The following is a 15,205-nucleotide window of genomic DNA, read 5'->3' as shown; positions in this document are numbered from 1 at the left end:
TCATCAGGACCCAGGTCGCCGTTTGGAGCGTGGGCAGGAGTATCAGCGGGGCCCAGGTACAGCAGAGGTGCGAGAAGGTCGAGGTGGAGGTGCGGTGAGTGTTCGAGGCGGAGGAGCGATGAGGGATCGTGGTTGAGATTCGGTGAGAGATCGTGGCTGAGGTGCGGTGAATGTTTGTGACAGAGTACTGAATGAGTACTTTGCATCGGTGTTTACCATGGAAGAGGACTTTGCCAAAGCTACGGTAAAGGAGAAGGTTAAACAGATGTGGTTTAGCCATTCACCGTCAGATCTGGCTGGACCACATAAAGCATTATCGGGTCCTACTCTTGTCTGCAAAAAGTGTTCACTATTAAAGGATCATTTTGGAATGCAAAGATAACCCCCGGCTACTATTCTCTATTGCTAATCGTCTTCTTAAACCCCTCTCCCCTGTCTCCACCGCACTCTCCTCCAACAACAAGTGTGAGGAGCTCATTGACTTCTTTGTCTCAAAGATTGAGACTATCTGATCAGCTGCCGCTGCCAGTTCCCTACCTTCCCTCAGCCTTAACCCCACTGTGCTTGCTAGCTACTGCCCCATCGCCAACCTCCCTTTCCTCTCCAAAGTTCTTGAACGTGTTGTCAACTCCCAAATCCGTGTCCATCTTTCTTGGAACTCCATGTGTGAATCCCTTCAATCTCACAAAACCTCTCCACCTCCTTCTTCTCCTTTTAAGACTCTTATTAAAACCTACCTCTTTGACCAAACATTTTTTTTTTTTATTCGTTCCTCAGATTTATTGCCCATCCCTAATTGCCCTCGAGAAGCTGGTATTGTGCCACCTTATTGAAGTGCTGCAGCCCTTGTGGTGAAGGTGCTCCCAAAGTGCTGTTGGGGAGGGAGTTCCATGATTTTGGCCCAGCGACGATGAAGGAACAGAGATATATTTCCAAGTCAGGATCATGTGTAACTAGGAAGGGATCTTGCAGGTGATGGTATTCCCATGCACCTGCTGCCCTTGTCTTTCATGGTGGTAGAGGTCGTAGGTTTGGGAGGTGCTATCGAAGAAGTCTTGGCGAGTTGCTACAGTGCATCTTGTAGATGGTACACACTGTAGCCACTCTGCACGATGTGGGAGGGTGTGACTGTTTAAGGTGGTGGATGGGGTGTCAATTAAGTGGGCTGCTTTGTCTTGGATGGTGTCGAGAGAGTGTTTTTGGAGCTGCACTCATCCAGGCAAATGTAGAGTATTCCATCACATTCCTGACTTGTGCCTTGTAGATGGTGGAAAGGCTTTGGGGATTCAGGAGGTGAGACACTCGTCACAGAATACCCAGCCTCTGATCTGCTCTTGTAGTCAATGATGACCCCCCCCCCCCCCCTTACCCTCAGGTTGTTGATGGTGGGGGATTCCGAGATGGTAATGCTGCTGAATGTCATGGGGCGGTGGTTAGACTCTTCCTTGTTGGAGATCGTCATTGCCTGGCACTTGTGTGGCATGAATGTTACTTGTCACTTACCAGTCCAAGCCTTTTGGTCACCCTGATAGCATCATCTTTGGCTTCATCCATTTTTATCTGATTACGACTTTGAAGTTTGGAATGTTTTTCGAAGATAAAGGCACTATGTAAAATGTAAATTGTTGTACATATTTGGTTATTGAGAGTTACTTAAGTTTTAAGATCTACACTGCACTACAATTTTGATGTGCAAATATAAAATGTGTGAAAAACAACTTTTTTACTTTTTACAGGTACCGTACAAATCTAATAGCTTTGAAGTCTTTGGATCCAAGTAAAAATGTAAGGATGTTATAATTAAAGTAACTGGGCTGCAACATTGGATTTTAAAGAACTGCACTTTAGAGATGCTACAATGTGGTTCATATGTTTTGTGTTTCAATTGTGAAATGTGATTTTTGCCAGTCACTTAGTTCAGGTGAAGCTCATATTGTTGATGGTATTTCCTGTCAACAGCTTTATCAGATAATGTTCATGGGTGTCTATCAGCAGTTCTTTGCAAGATGTTCAGGTTCAATCATGAAGAATCATCACTCGGGCTCACGGCCAGAATAATTTGCCTATGAATCTACCCAATGAATCAGTAACTAATGTTTTACATGGGGCTAGAATTTCTATAAAACCCGCCCCCGCCAGATTGCCACCCAAAAAGATTGCTAAGATTCTTAAATTAATGCTGGCGCAAAATTGCACACTAAATGAAAAAAATACCACCCGGCAAGAAAATGGATCTTGCCCGCAGATTCTTGGCAGTTAAATGTGATCCTGGGCAAGTTGGGCAGTTCTTGATCAAAATGGGCAGTAATTACTCAAATTTAGACCGAGGCTGTGGTTGGGTCTCGGAAGGGGGAAAACACACACTGTTTTTTCCAAGAAACAAAAAATAAAAAATCAGAAAACATTCTCAAGACCCTTTTTAACTTGATCGCTGCTAAAGAATTTTAAAAGAATTATAAAAAACACTTTCACTTGCCTTTCTTTGCAGGGCTACATCTCTACCGCCCAGCTCTGGCTGCTTTTCATCGGCGTTTTTTTCGATCATACCTACGGGGCACTGAGCCCAAACTTGGACGGTAGCATTTTTTCTGGCGGTGCATGCTGGCGGTCCACTCCCCAGCGATATTTCAAACGCTGGCGAAACTCCTGAGAAATGGAGTGGAAATTTTCATCCATAGTATCTTTGTGTATTTGAACTTGAATTTAAATCATCCTGAAATGCTTTCCAGACTGTTAAGTCTATTTTAATTTAGGTATGGTCACCCTAATAAGATATGCATCTGAAAAAAATCAAAAGTACACGGGTACCAAAATTAATCCTTTTGATAAGGCCTCTGTCCGCCAGAACGTGTCCGGGACCGCACTGCCCATTTTCCCGCCGCGGCAGGCACACGCTGACCCTTTACCGTCTGATGGGGACCCCCTCGCGAAATTGTCCCTTACCCGAAATTGCCCCACTGTAGCGGCGCCAGTGCCCCCAACAGCTTTTGCTGCCGGTGCACTCTGAAATGGCAGCACGGCCGCCCTTAAAGGGGAGGGCGCACTGCCACGCTGCCATATTACTTATGCCCTGGATCTCAGACAGTTATGCACCTGGGTTAAGCCGGGCTGCCAACAGGCAGCCTGGCACCCCCTTTTGAGTGCCAGGCCGCTGGCCCAGTTGAAACCCTCTCTGGTGGTTCAGTGGACCTAACTTAAAAATATGTAGAGCTCGCAGTGGCTCTCCCCTTTAACTGAAGGGGGGAGATGTTGAGACGCGCCAATGCGATGACTGACAGCTGCGCACACTCCGTCCCGCTCCCACTTCCGCCCCCATGATGATTCACTTCCGCCCTGCTGGAAAAAAAATCCCCAAGGAGCTGAATTTTGCCGTTAGGCCACCGCAACCATTGCGGCGGCCAGAACACTTCCAAAAGGATATAGAATCCAAGAAATTTACAGCACGGAAGGAGGCCATTTCGGCCTATCATCTCCACACTGGCCGAACAAGAGCTATCCGGCCTAATTCCACTTTCCAGCTCTTGGTCTGTAGCCCTGTAGGTTACGGCACTTTAAGTGCACATCCAAGTATTTTAAAAAGTAGTGAGGGTTTCTACCTCTACCACCCTTTTTCAGGCAGCGAGTTCCAGGCCCCCACCATCCTCCTGGGAGAAGAAATTTCCCCTCTTCTCCTCTCAACCTCCCCCCAATTACTTTAAATCTATGCCCCCTGGTTGTTAACTGCTCTGGGTCGGTGAGCCCCGTTTCTGGTGGAGGGCAATTTTTACCCCCATGTGTACTAGATGCTGATTTCATGACCGCAAGGGTATAAGACCTCCTCCTTAACTATAGTTGTATTATTTTTTTTTGTATCACTGACCACATCCTTCGCAACACAAGCTGCTCTATAGTTTTGGTGAAGTAACTATTGCCAGAAAATCACCTACATTTTTTCTCCACACCTTTCTTGAGGCATTGACTCATTCAGGGGTAGAGTTGCAGGAGTATCAATAGTTCTTGTAAACAACAACAACTTGCCTTTAATGTAAAACGTCCCAAGGCACTTCATAGGAGCGATTATCAAACAATATTTGACACAGATATTGGGACAGTCAAAGAGGTAGGTTTTAAGGAGTGTCTTAAAGGAGAGAGAGATACAGAAATAGAGGTTTAGGGAGGTAATTCTAGAGCTTAATGCCGTCGGCGGGAAAATGCTGGAAACCATTGTTAAGGAAGTGGTATAAGGACACTTAGAAAATCATATGATTAGGCAGAGTCAACATGGTTTTATGAAAGGGAAATCGTGTTTGACTGTTTTTTGAGGATGTAAATAGCTGGGTAGATAAAGGGGAACTAGTGGATGTAGTATATTTGGATTTCCAAAAGGCATTTGATAAAGTGCCACATAAAAGATTATTACACAAGATAAGGGCTCCTGGAGTTCGGGGTAATATAGTAGCATGGATAGAGGATTGGTTAACGGACAGAAAACAGTAGGGATTAACGGGTCTTTTTCAGGTTGGCAGGTTGTAACTAGTGGGGTGCCGCAAGAATCAGTACCGGGGCCTCAGCTGTTTACAATCTATATTAATGACCTAGATGAAGGGACCGAGTGTAATGTATCCAAGTTTGCTGACAATACAAAGCTAGGTGGGACAGTAAGCTGTGAGGAGAACACAAAGCGTCTGCAAAGGGATATAGAAAGACTAAGTAAGTGGTCAGTAAGGTAGCAGATGGAGTATAATGTAGGGAAATGTGAGGTTATTCACTTTGGTAGAAAGAATAGAAAAACAGAATATTTTTTAAATGGTGCGAAACTTTTAAATGTTGTTGTTCAGAGAGATTTGGGGGCCCTTGTGCAAGAAACACAGAAAGCTAGCATGCAGGTACAGCAAGCAATAAGGAAGGCAAATTGCATATTGGCCTTTATTGCAAGGGGGTTGGAGTATAAGAGCAAGGAAGTCTTGCTACAGTTGTACAGGGCCTTGGTAATAGCATACCTGGAGTACTGTGCACAGTTTTGGTCTCCTTATCTAAATAAAGATATACTTGCCTTGAAGGCGGTGCAACGAAGGTTCACTAGATTGATTCCTATGATGAGAGATTGTGTAGAATGGGCCTGTACTCTCGAGTTGAGAAGAATGAGAGGTGATCTCATTGAAACATACAAGATTCTGAAGGGGATTTACAGGATAGATGCGGAAAGGTTATTGTCAAAAATAGGGACATAATCTCAGGATAAAGGGTAGGCCATTTCAGACCGAGATGAGGAAGAATTTCTTCACTGAGGGTTGTGAATCTTTGGAAAACTCTGCCCCAGAGGGCTTTTGATGCTGAGTCTTTGGGCCCAAATTTGGCCCACCTGTTTTTTTCAGCGCACTCACGTGAGATGCGGTGATTCTGGCCCCTCTGCTGACTCTCCCGGGGCTTGGCATGGCGAGTCCATTAGGGGGGTGGGGGGCGCCGGAGCTAGGGCCCTGCACCTAAGAGTGCCAACAGCTGTCTGCATGCACAGTAGAGTGTTTGCGCATGCGCAGTAGCTCCTCCCATGATTATGATGATGCGTGCCTGCAGCGTGGGACCCAACGCATTCCGACCCTTTCCTGGGCCGAGGCGCGTGCCACACAAGCTGGCCTGCTGTCTTCCCACGCTGAGGGCTACAAGAAACAGGTTGGTGCGGGGAGACTTTTGATTGGGGTGGGGGGCAAAGGAGGAGAGTTTTGATCCGAGGAGGGTGGGAGGCGAGGAGAGTTTTGATTTTGGGGGGTAGGGGGAAAGGGGTGTGGAGGGTGTGATACTGTGCAGCCAATAATTTTAATGAGCTTACTCAAGACTTTCCTTAACCCTGTTGATGAAAATACTTTCCTACGAACAGGAGGTACTTCTATTTTTTTTTTAATTTGAACATTTTGAAAAAATTATGTAAATATGTTTTGTCTCTTTACTTTTATTTTTGTCGTTTAAGCTTCCATGAATGCTTCTGTTGTATATTAAATTAACTTTGCAAAGTTTGTCAGTACTGTATAGCTGTTTGATCCTATTCACATTCTTTAGTCAAGTCATTAAATTAAGTACCTGCCTGCGCTGATTTCTTAACTCTCCAAGGGTTTTCTGTGCAGCCATAAGTGGCCACATACGTTGGCCTAAATTAGTTTGGAGCAACTATCAGCTGTCCAAACTGGCTTAAATGGCCAAAACGGGAGTAGGTGGCTGATAACTCCCCCTTTTGAACTGAGCTAAACTAAACTAAAAAAAAATCCTAACTAACTCACTTACACTGGCGCAACTTGGATGTGCAAAATGGGGATTTTAAAGATACTCCAGAAAAATCCAGTTGCTCCAATAAAACGGAGCAACTCCTGGGCAATTTTGGGCCCAATGAGTATATTCAAAGCTGAGAGATAGATTTTTGGACTCGAGGGGAATCGAGGGATATGGAGATGGGGTAGGATAATGGAGTTGTAGTCGATGATCAGCCATGATCTTATTGAATGGCGAAGCAGGCTGGAGGGGCCGTATGGTCTACTCCTGCTCCTATTTCTAATCTTGTGGTATTTTTCTAACTTCTAGCTCACTTTTATATGGACTCCAAATGTTGCACTATATTTTTAATACTCTTGGCTTATTACTAAAGATTAAACTTCCCTGGACATTACAGACTTCTCTATCTACGTTCTTTTATACTACATATTTGTGCAAATACTGCTCACATTCTGAGGAACACTGCTTGTGATCTTCTGCTCAAACTCCTTTTTAAAGGTGTAAAAACTTTTTCTTTTAAGTAATTTTCTTACCTAAAAGCACCAGCCAGTACAGGTAGAGCATCCGGAAACCTCGGGATCGAGGCTGTTCCAGATTTCGGGTATTTCCAGATTTTGGAACATCTTTCCGACGTCCCGAATCCGGAAACTCCTGGGCTGAGGTGGGGGGAGGGGGGATGCAAATGGCTGAACTCCAATAATGGTCCTTTGTAAATCTGAATTTACAAAGTACCATTGCAGTAATTAGCCCAGTGCAAGTGAGGAAGCTAATTTGTTTGCTTGCAATTTCTAGACCCCTGTCATTGTTTCAGCAGACCGTATTACTGTAATTCGTGAGGTCGTATTGTGTAGACAAAATTGAGATGGCTTTTGGTTCTTGAAAACTGTTTCAAAGCTCCAAATGAATCTATTTTTAAAGGCGACAGAGAGGGTGGGGGGGTCGGCGGCCGGGGAAAACCTGCGTTGAAGACCTGCAAAAAAGGTAAGTTAAAGTTTTTATTCTTTTTCAGCGATTTAGTAGGTAAGGTTTTTGTGAATTTTTATTTTTTGGGGTGGTGTTTTTCCCCCTCCCGAGGCACAACTCGCAGCAGTGATCGGTTTTTAAAAATGTCCGGATTCTGGAACGTTTTCCGGATTGCAGACAACGCCGCCGCGGATTGGCCCGGATTCCAGAACATTCTGAATTTTGGAACTCTGGATTCTGAATGCTCAACCTGAATAACTAGAAAGCGTATCCAATTAAAAAATTGCACAATGCATCTGTCTATATTTTATACTGTAGAATATGTGTATAGCTCACACTCCTTGTACATTTCACACTTTGTTCCTGTATCACATCAGTCATGTTTCAAAAACTTTTAATTTGGAAGTTTTTTGCAGCTTTATATACCTTTTTTTGAAATACTTACATCTGATGGGCCTGTTCTGCCAAGTTCTTGCTTACACATCCTAATTCCCAACCACTTTGACATCAGCTGTTGCCATTAGCTCAACCTGAGATATATTTCATAAAGTTTAATACAATCTTTAAAAAAAAAATTTATATGAACTTTCATTCCTTCTAGTTTGCCCTGATTGGCAAAAAAGCTGTTTTTAATTAATTTATCATTCCTGACGAGCAGCTGTCATTACTGACTTTTTAAATGCCATTTTTCCTCACTTTTTTTTTCAGTGTAAAGGAATACAACTTCCTTTTGTTTATTTGCCTGAAAAGCACACTTCCCCTGGCAATGTTAATTTATTTGCTGCCTGTTTCCTGCTTCAGTTAGTTTTTTGATTCATTTCTCTCGTCCTTTTGTTTCTCTATCTCATTGTTACATCAGACAAGCCAACTTTGCTGCTTCAAAAGCAACATGCTGTAGATGCTGGAAATATGAAATAAAAACAAAAAATGTTGGAAATACTCAGCAGGTCAGGCTGCATCTGTGGAGAGAGAAACACCTGAAATGACGACCTGAAATGTTAACTTTGTTGCTCTCTCCACAGATGCTGCCTGACCTGCAGAGAATTTCCAGCATTTTCTGTTTTTATTTTCTGTTGATTCACAACCATTGAGAGACCAGCCTATTTTCTATGTTTCTATCCTGTGGAATTCTCTACCACAGAAAGTAGTTGAGGCCAATTCACTAAATATATTCAAAAGGGAGTTAGATGAAGTCCTTACTACTCGGGGGATCAAGGGGTATGGCGAGAAAGCAGGAATGGGGTACTGAAGTTGCATGTTCCAGCCATGAACTCATTGAATGGCGGTGCAGGCTAGAAGGGCCGAATGGCCTACTCCTGCACCTATTTTCTGTGTTTCTATTTTATTTATTTTGGTCATTTTGTGTTCCCCAGTTCATTTATCTACCACTTTACCTCCATTGCTGAGAAGGCTGCTTTATATTTTAATTATTTTATCACGCAAAATCTATACCAGAGAAGTTCACTATTCTGTTGCCATTGACAAGAGAACTGACATTAAATTTATCATTGCTGGCCCATTCCTCCGATCTGCCATTTAATTAATTAATTTCCTGCCCCAGTTGATTTGTTTCACTTGCATTGTCAATTGGCCTGTTATTGATAATATATTGTGCATAAAGTGTACTTATAAGTAACACATTTACTTGCCACACAATTACCATCGCACTTTATTTTTTACACCCACACTGTTTTATAACAGTGTATCTTCTGACTTATTGTGAGCAATGCCATGGGACACTTGCTCGGTTAATATTAAAAGTTTTGCTTATGCAGTGTAGTGCACACTTCACTTCCTTTAACATTTTCTGTTGCTATTTATCAAGGCCTGCTTGTCGGGCTAAATAACTTTATATTACACCTTGGTCTCATTGAGATCTCCCAGCTCTCTCTCTCTCTCTGTCTCTCTCTCAGGTACGTGGTGCTGTGGAGTTGCTCTCACAGCGCTATTCCATCTCTGTGTTTGATAAATTGGGCTGGCACTGCATCTGGCCTCATCTACATCTCCTCTTCTACCCCAATTCACGGTGCCAGTACCTCCCGCCCCACCTCCTCTCCAGTTGATCCCAACTGCTGCTGCCTCCCATCTCCTGCATCTTCCTCTGGAGGTCTCTTGACTGTCAACTGTATACAGTTAAGCAAGTCCAACAGTGCGCTTTGCTCTTTAAATAAAATATAAAAACTGATGCATGGCCAAAGGGCTGGGATGAGAGAACACTGATTGGGGGGTGGGGGAGGAAAGAGAGTGAGAAAGGCCATAAAAAATGCAGAGTTATCGACCCACATTCTCCTCTGCTCTCTCCCAGTCAATCATGCCAGACCAGCTAATGTTACCAGGCACTGCCCTCTTTCACTCCATCCCATGCCACATATTAGATCTTCCATATTCCTGCTCGCCATTTCTCTCAGACCCTGGGACCCCTCCCAAATCTCTGACCCTATAAACTCCCAGTTCAAGAGTCCCCTTTCCCAGACTCTCCCAACTCCCCCAACCATGCTTCCACACTCCACTAGCAGCCTTTCATTCCTGTTAGACAATCCTCCCAGTGTTTTCAAATCTCGCAGCTCCTTTCCTAGTTCCACTCCCTACAATACTTCCATACCCTGCCTCCCTAATACTGTCACACCCCAGGACTCCCTTCCCAGTGCTCCCATATGCCAGCATTATCATTCCTCTGCCACACCCTGACACACTCATTTCCAGAGCTTCCCTCACACAGGAACCATAATATCCCTCTGTTCCTCCCAAACCTTCCCCACCCAGTGCTTACAAATCTCTGAACCACCCACTCGATGTTACTGACCATGCAGCACCTCCTTCCTAGTGCCGATACTTATTGCCTGCTTCCTTGCTGGAACGTTTTATGTATCCTGGCCTTTTTTTAAAAAGAGATTTAAAAATAACTAAATACCTATGATCATCCTCAAGGGCACTGATTTGAAGTTAAGAGGAAATAGGAGCAGAATCATTGAATTTGATCCTGAAAACACCACTTACACAATATTGTGTAATTAAACAGAAGCAAAATACTGTCACCATAAATCAGTGGCAGTGGTATATCAAGTGTTAAATGGGATAAACAACATATCCTCTGATTCAACATGAGTAACTTATTTAATTAAGTTACTCAGGTACTTGTCCTTCAAACATGAGTATTTTCAGCTTTATATAAACAGAAAATGCTGGAAACAGAGTTTCAGCTTGTTGGTGAGTAGCAAAAAGAATCCTTTGAGGAATCCTTTGCCCAACAGTTTTTTTTGGATCAACAAGTCTGTGGTAATTTTCCAAGTAAAGCCATTGTCTGACTGACTATACTTTTTTTTAACCAAGTGCTTCACATCTTCACTGAATTAAAAATGAGCTAGGCACATGTTACTGGTAGAACTATCCATGTGTAAATGCTGTTCACTGAACGGAGAATAACTCTTCAGTTTGCATGGAAGGATCAAGTAATTCAAGTACTAGCTTGCCTTATGTATATTTAATTTTAAGATGTTGGATTTGCTATACTGTTTATTTATCTGAATGTGTTTTCACAACTTGTCTAAAAATGTAATCAAACCCTTAGTAAAACTGAGATCTGGGTAAATAATTTTATATTGTGTTCCAAATGTACCTATTTTAAATGTTTTTCAGGTACATATAGGTTTGCAGGTGAACAGGAAAATGTTTCAGCAATACAATGCATTTGTGAAAGCTGCAGTCAGCTGTTTGTGGACATCTAGAAGTTTTGCACACGATATTCACCCGATGGGTATTGGGATTGAATACAATCTTCTAGCACAGACAAGGGTCCCAGATTCCAAGAGCAGCTTTACTATTGTTAATCATCCAGCACTCATGGGACATGCCATAAATTTTATCCAGCAGGTAAGCATAGATTGAGAATTTTAAAACCCCAAATGTGAAGATTAAGGATAATCGGTACCAAAATATATTGATTTGTGCCAGTGAGTTTTTTTTATTGTTTGTATTGGTGCAGCTCTGTCATTATCTGGGAATATCCTTGGGAATAAACTACAAAATGGCACAGTCATTGTAATCTTGAGTTCAGGGCTACAGTGATCTAATGCTGGGCCTGTACCTGTGATTTTCTTCTCAGTTACTAATAAATTTCCTAATTTCATTTCTGCTGTGCTTGTCTGCCTACAGAGCAAAAACATGTTTCCTTTTAATGTTGGTATAAATCAGTACCTCCTCAAGAGCAAGAGGGAAACTTATAGACTCCCTTGATAGATCAGTTGATAAAGGAGGCATTATCTAAAGTACTATCAAGAAATTATATCGAACAGAAATCTTCTTTGAGGCATAATGGAACTTTTCTTCTGTTACAATGTCATAACCTGTTTGTTCTTTTTGCACTTAATTTTCATTACAGCATTGCATTTTCCACTACTTCTCTTGCCTCTCCAAATTCCTCAGTGCCCATCACCCTGTTGAGCCCCACCAGTGTCTTCCTTGCTGAAATCTGTCCTATCCTTCTCATTCAGTCTCTGCACTGAGTGACTCCTTAGCCTTGGTGATTTGAACCCTAACTTATTACCCCAGCCTCCTTTTGCTCTGACTTCTACATGTTCCTATCCTCACTCAACATATAAGTTTCCCTCAGTTAACCCTTTTTGATATTGCTCATTTGGAAAGCCATGCCACATTTGAGGATGCAGTCACTGAGGCTGGTTTCTTTATTTTCTTCATTGTGCTGCATTTCCCTTCCTCCCTCCAACCTCGACCATAACCCTCTGGCCCTACATTTGCCACAACACCGCCCTTTGTCAACCTGATGAACATCAGTCTTTCTTATGTCTTCAACATCCTTGTTTCCTCCAGCTTCCTTTCAGTTTCCAATCTCATCCATTGCCTGAAACACCAGTCGTCATGACCACAAATCTGAGGAATGCAAGTTTGCTATGCAACCACCCTGGTTATTTCCGGTCAGATCAGGCAGTCTTGCCTCTTCCTGATCAGCTGCCAAATCCTACCAGTCCAGGACCTTAGAGGGCAAGGACACCTCAAACTTTTCAACACAACCCTGACTTTTGACCTACTTGGATACCAAGTGCGACAAGCTCATGGATTTCTTCATTTCCAAAACTGACTATCTACTCGGCTGCCTCCTGCTTCTGACCATTTCTCTGTTCAGTCCTCACCCCACAGCACTTCTTGCTTTTCTCATCTCTCTCTCAGCTTTCACTAGATTCCTCTCCTGCTTGAAACCTGCCATCTGCTCTTGAATCGGCTCCTAATCATTTGTCTCTCCCTTAGCCTAATGATTAACTGCAACCGTTTCTCACTCCATCTTTCAAAACTGCTATCATCACCGTTTTTTAAAAAAAAACATCCTCCAGCATCTTCAAGTATTTCCTCATTTCCCATTCCTTTCAAATGCCCAAACACATCTCTCCCATTATTACCTGCTCCATCATTACCTGCTTGAATCCCGACAGGTTTTACTCTACCTAAAATGATAAAATTCACTTGCACAATTGAACTTACACAATTCTCATCTGTGATTAAGGTTCATTAAAATGGTAATAATGGCAGAGAAGCTGTACATTGTGATAGTGTAGTTCTGCAGGAGCAGAGTTTAAACTACAATTTAAATATATCTGATGTATATCTCCACAGTTTGTCCACAGTAACCATAATTTCTGTGTTTCGTTTTATTAACTCCTGATTGGATCATTTCTTGAATGATTTTTGCACCTGATTTTCTGTAGTACAGTGGTGCAGCCAACAGTAGGTTGGCTGGCATGCCTACTACAGGGTCATTGTGAAATTTTTCATCTAGTAGTTCAAGCAGCGAATCAAACTTCCAAATAAGGTGGTGATAGTAATTTTACCCTGGATAATCCCAATATTGAACTTTTTTGCAGGGGTGGCCCAATGAAAAGAAGCGACTGCATGCAATACAGGTATGCTAATTGAATGTATTTCCCAGAATATGGATGAGGAAATGAGCTTTGAGCAATTCATCCAAGGGCCTCAGTTGTAAAGATTCAATTCTCCACCTTGCATATAGATGTGACAATCCTGTTTTACTTTTATATAAATTGATAGTTTATCCTGCATTTCCATTTGGCTTTAGAAAGGTCTCTCTTTTGCAGCCCTTTTTTTTTTACTTGACCCCTCTCCCCCTCCTTCTCTCTCCCCTCCTTCTCTCTCCACTCCCTCCCACTGCCTGCACCATCTCTCCCTCCTTTCACAACTTTATTCCACCATCTCTTTCTCTACCGTTCCCCCCCCCCCCCATTCCCCTTGTCCTTCCCCCCCCCCCATTCCCCTTGTCCTTCCCCCCCCCATTCCCCTTGTCCTTCCACCCCCCATTCCCCTTGTCCTTCCCCCCCCCATTCCCCTTGTCTTCCCCCCCATTCCCCTTGTCTTCCCCCCCATTCCCCTTGTCTTCCCCCCCATTCCCCTTGTCCTTCCCCCCCCATTCCCCTTGTCCTTCCCCCCCATTCCCCTTGTCCTTCCCCCCCCATTCCCCTTGTCCTTCCCCCCCATTCCCCTTGTCTTCCCCCCCATTCCCCTTGTCTCCCCCCCCATTCCCCTTGTCTCCCCCCCCCCATTCCCCTTGTCTTCCCCCCCATTCCCCTTGTCTTCCCCCCCCATTCCCCTTGTCTTCCCCCCCCATTCCCCTTGTCTCCCCCCCCCATTCCCCTTGTCTTCCCCCCCATTCCCCTTGTCTTCCCCCCCATTCCCCTTGTCTTCCCCCCCATTCCCCTTGTCTTCCCCCCCATTCCCCTTGTCTTCCCCCCCATTCCCCTTGTCTTCCCCCCCATTCCCCTTGTCTTCCCCCCATTCCCCTTGTCTTCCCCCCCATTCCCCTTGTCTTCCCCCCCATTCCCCTTGTCTTCCCCCCCCATTCCCCTTGTCTTCCCCCCCATTCCCCTTGTCTTCCCCCCCATTCCCCTTGTCTTCCCCCCCATTCCCCTTGTCTTCCCCCCCATTCCCCTTGTCTTCCCCCCCATTCCCCTTGTCTTCCCCCCATTCCCCTTGTCTTCCCCCCCATTCCCCTTGTCTTCCCCCCCATTCCCCTTGTCTTCCCCCCATTCCCCTTGTCTTCCCCCCCTTCTCTCCGCGCCCCCCCTTCTCTCCGCGCCCCCCCTTCTCCTCTTTCTCACACCCTCTCTTTCTCTCTCTTCCCTCCCCCCCACTCCCCTCTTTCTCTCCTTCCCCCCCCCCCCCCCACTCCCCTCTTTTTTTCTCTCACCCCCCCCCCCCCCCACTCCCCTCTTTTTTTCTCTCTCCCCCCACTCCCCTCTTTCTCTCCCTCACCCCCCCCTCTCTTCCCCCCCCTCCCTCTCCCTTCGCCCGCCTCCCTCTCCCTTCCCCCGCTGCCCCCCTCCCTCTCCCTTCCCCCGCGCCCTCTCCCTTACCCCTCGCTCTCCCCCTCTCTCCCTTACCCCGCGCTCTCACCCTCTCTCCCTTACCCCGCGCTCTCACCCTCTCTCCCTTACCCCGCGCTCTCCCCCTCTCTCCCTTACCCCGCGCTCTCCCCCTCTCTCCCTTACCCCGCGCTCTCCCCTCTCTCCCTTACCCCGCGCTCTCCCCCTCTCTCCCTTACCCCGCGCTCTCCCCCTCTCTCCCTTACCCCGCGCTCTCCCCTCTCTCCCTTACCCCGCGCTCTCTCCCTCTCTCCCTTACCCCGCGCTCTCTCCCTTACCCCGCGCTCTCCCCCTCTCTCCCTTACCCCGCGCTCTCCCCCTCTCTCCCTTACCCCGCGCTCTCCCCCTCTCTCCCTTACCCCGCGCTCTCACCCTCTCTCCCTTACCCCGCGCTCTCCCCCTCTCTCCCTTACCCCGCGCTCTCCCCCTCTCTCCCTTACCCCGCGCTCTCCCCCTCTCTCCTTACCCCGCGCTCTCCCCCTTACCCCGCGCTCTCCCCCTCTCTCCCTTAACCCGCGCTCTCCCCCTCTCTCCCTTACCCCGCGCTCTTCCCCCTCTCTCCCTTACCCCGCGCTCTCCCCCTCTCTCCCTTACCCCGCGCTCTTCCCCCTCTCTCT

General features: G+C 45.5%; 1 protein-coding gene across 3 annotated transcripts in view; it reads left to right on the top strand.

Annotated features, from left to right (window-relative positions):
• cenpi (centromere protein I) overlaps positions 1-15,205 on the top strand; it is a 119,556-nt gene that overhangs the window by 101,189 nt on the left and 3,162 nt on the right. Inside the window, exons 17-19 of one of the 3 annotated variants that reach the window (XM_070882583.1) lie at positions 1,737-1,785; positions 10,840-11,073; positions 13,077-13,115. In XM_070882583.1, coding sequence (XP_070738684.1) covers positions 1,737-1,785; positions 10,840-11,073; positions 13,077-13,115 — 322 coding nt within the window. The remainder of the gene's footprint in view (positions 1-1,736; positions 1,786-10,839; positions 11,074-13,076; positions 13,116-15,205) is intronic. The other 2 variants (XM_070882586.1, XM_070882584.1) reach the window with 2 other exon arrangements.

This window comes from Pristiophorus japonicus, chromosome 6 (genome assembly GCF_044704955.1).
Source record: "Pristiophorus japonicus isolate sPriJap1 chromosome 6, sPriJap1.hap1, whole genome shotgun sequence".
Lineage (NCBI taxonomy): Eukaryota > Metazoa > Chordata > Chondrichthyes > Pristiophoridae > Pristiophorus > Pristiophorus japonicus.
Note: the sequence above shows the minus strand (reverse complement) of the source record. Positions and strands in the feature narration are given on the sequence as shown.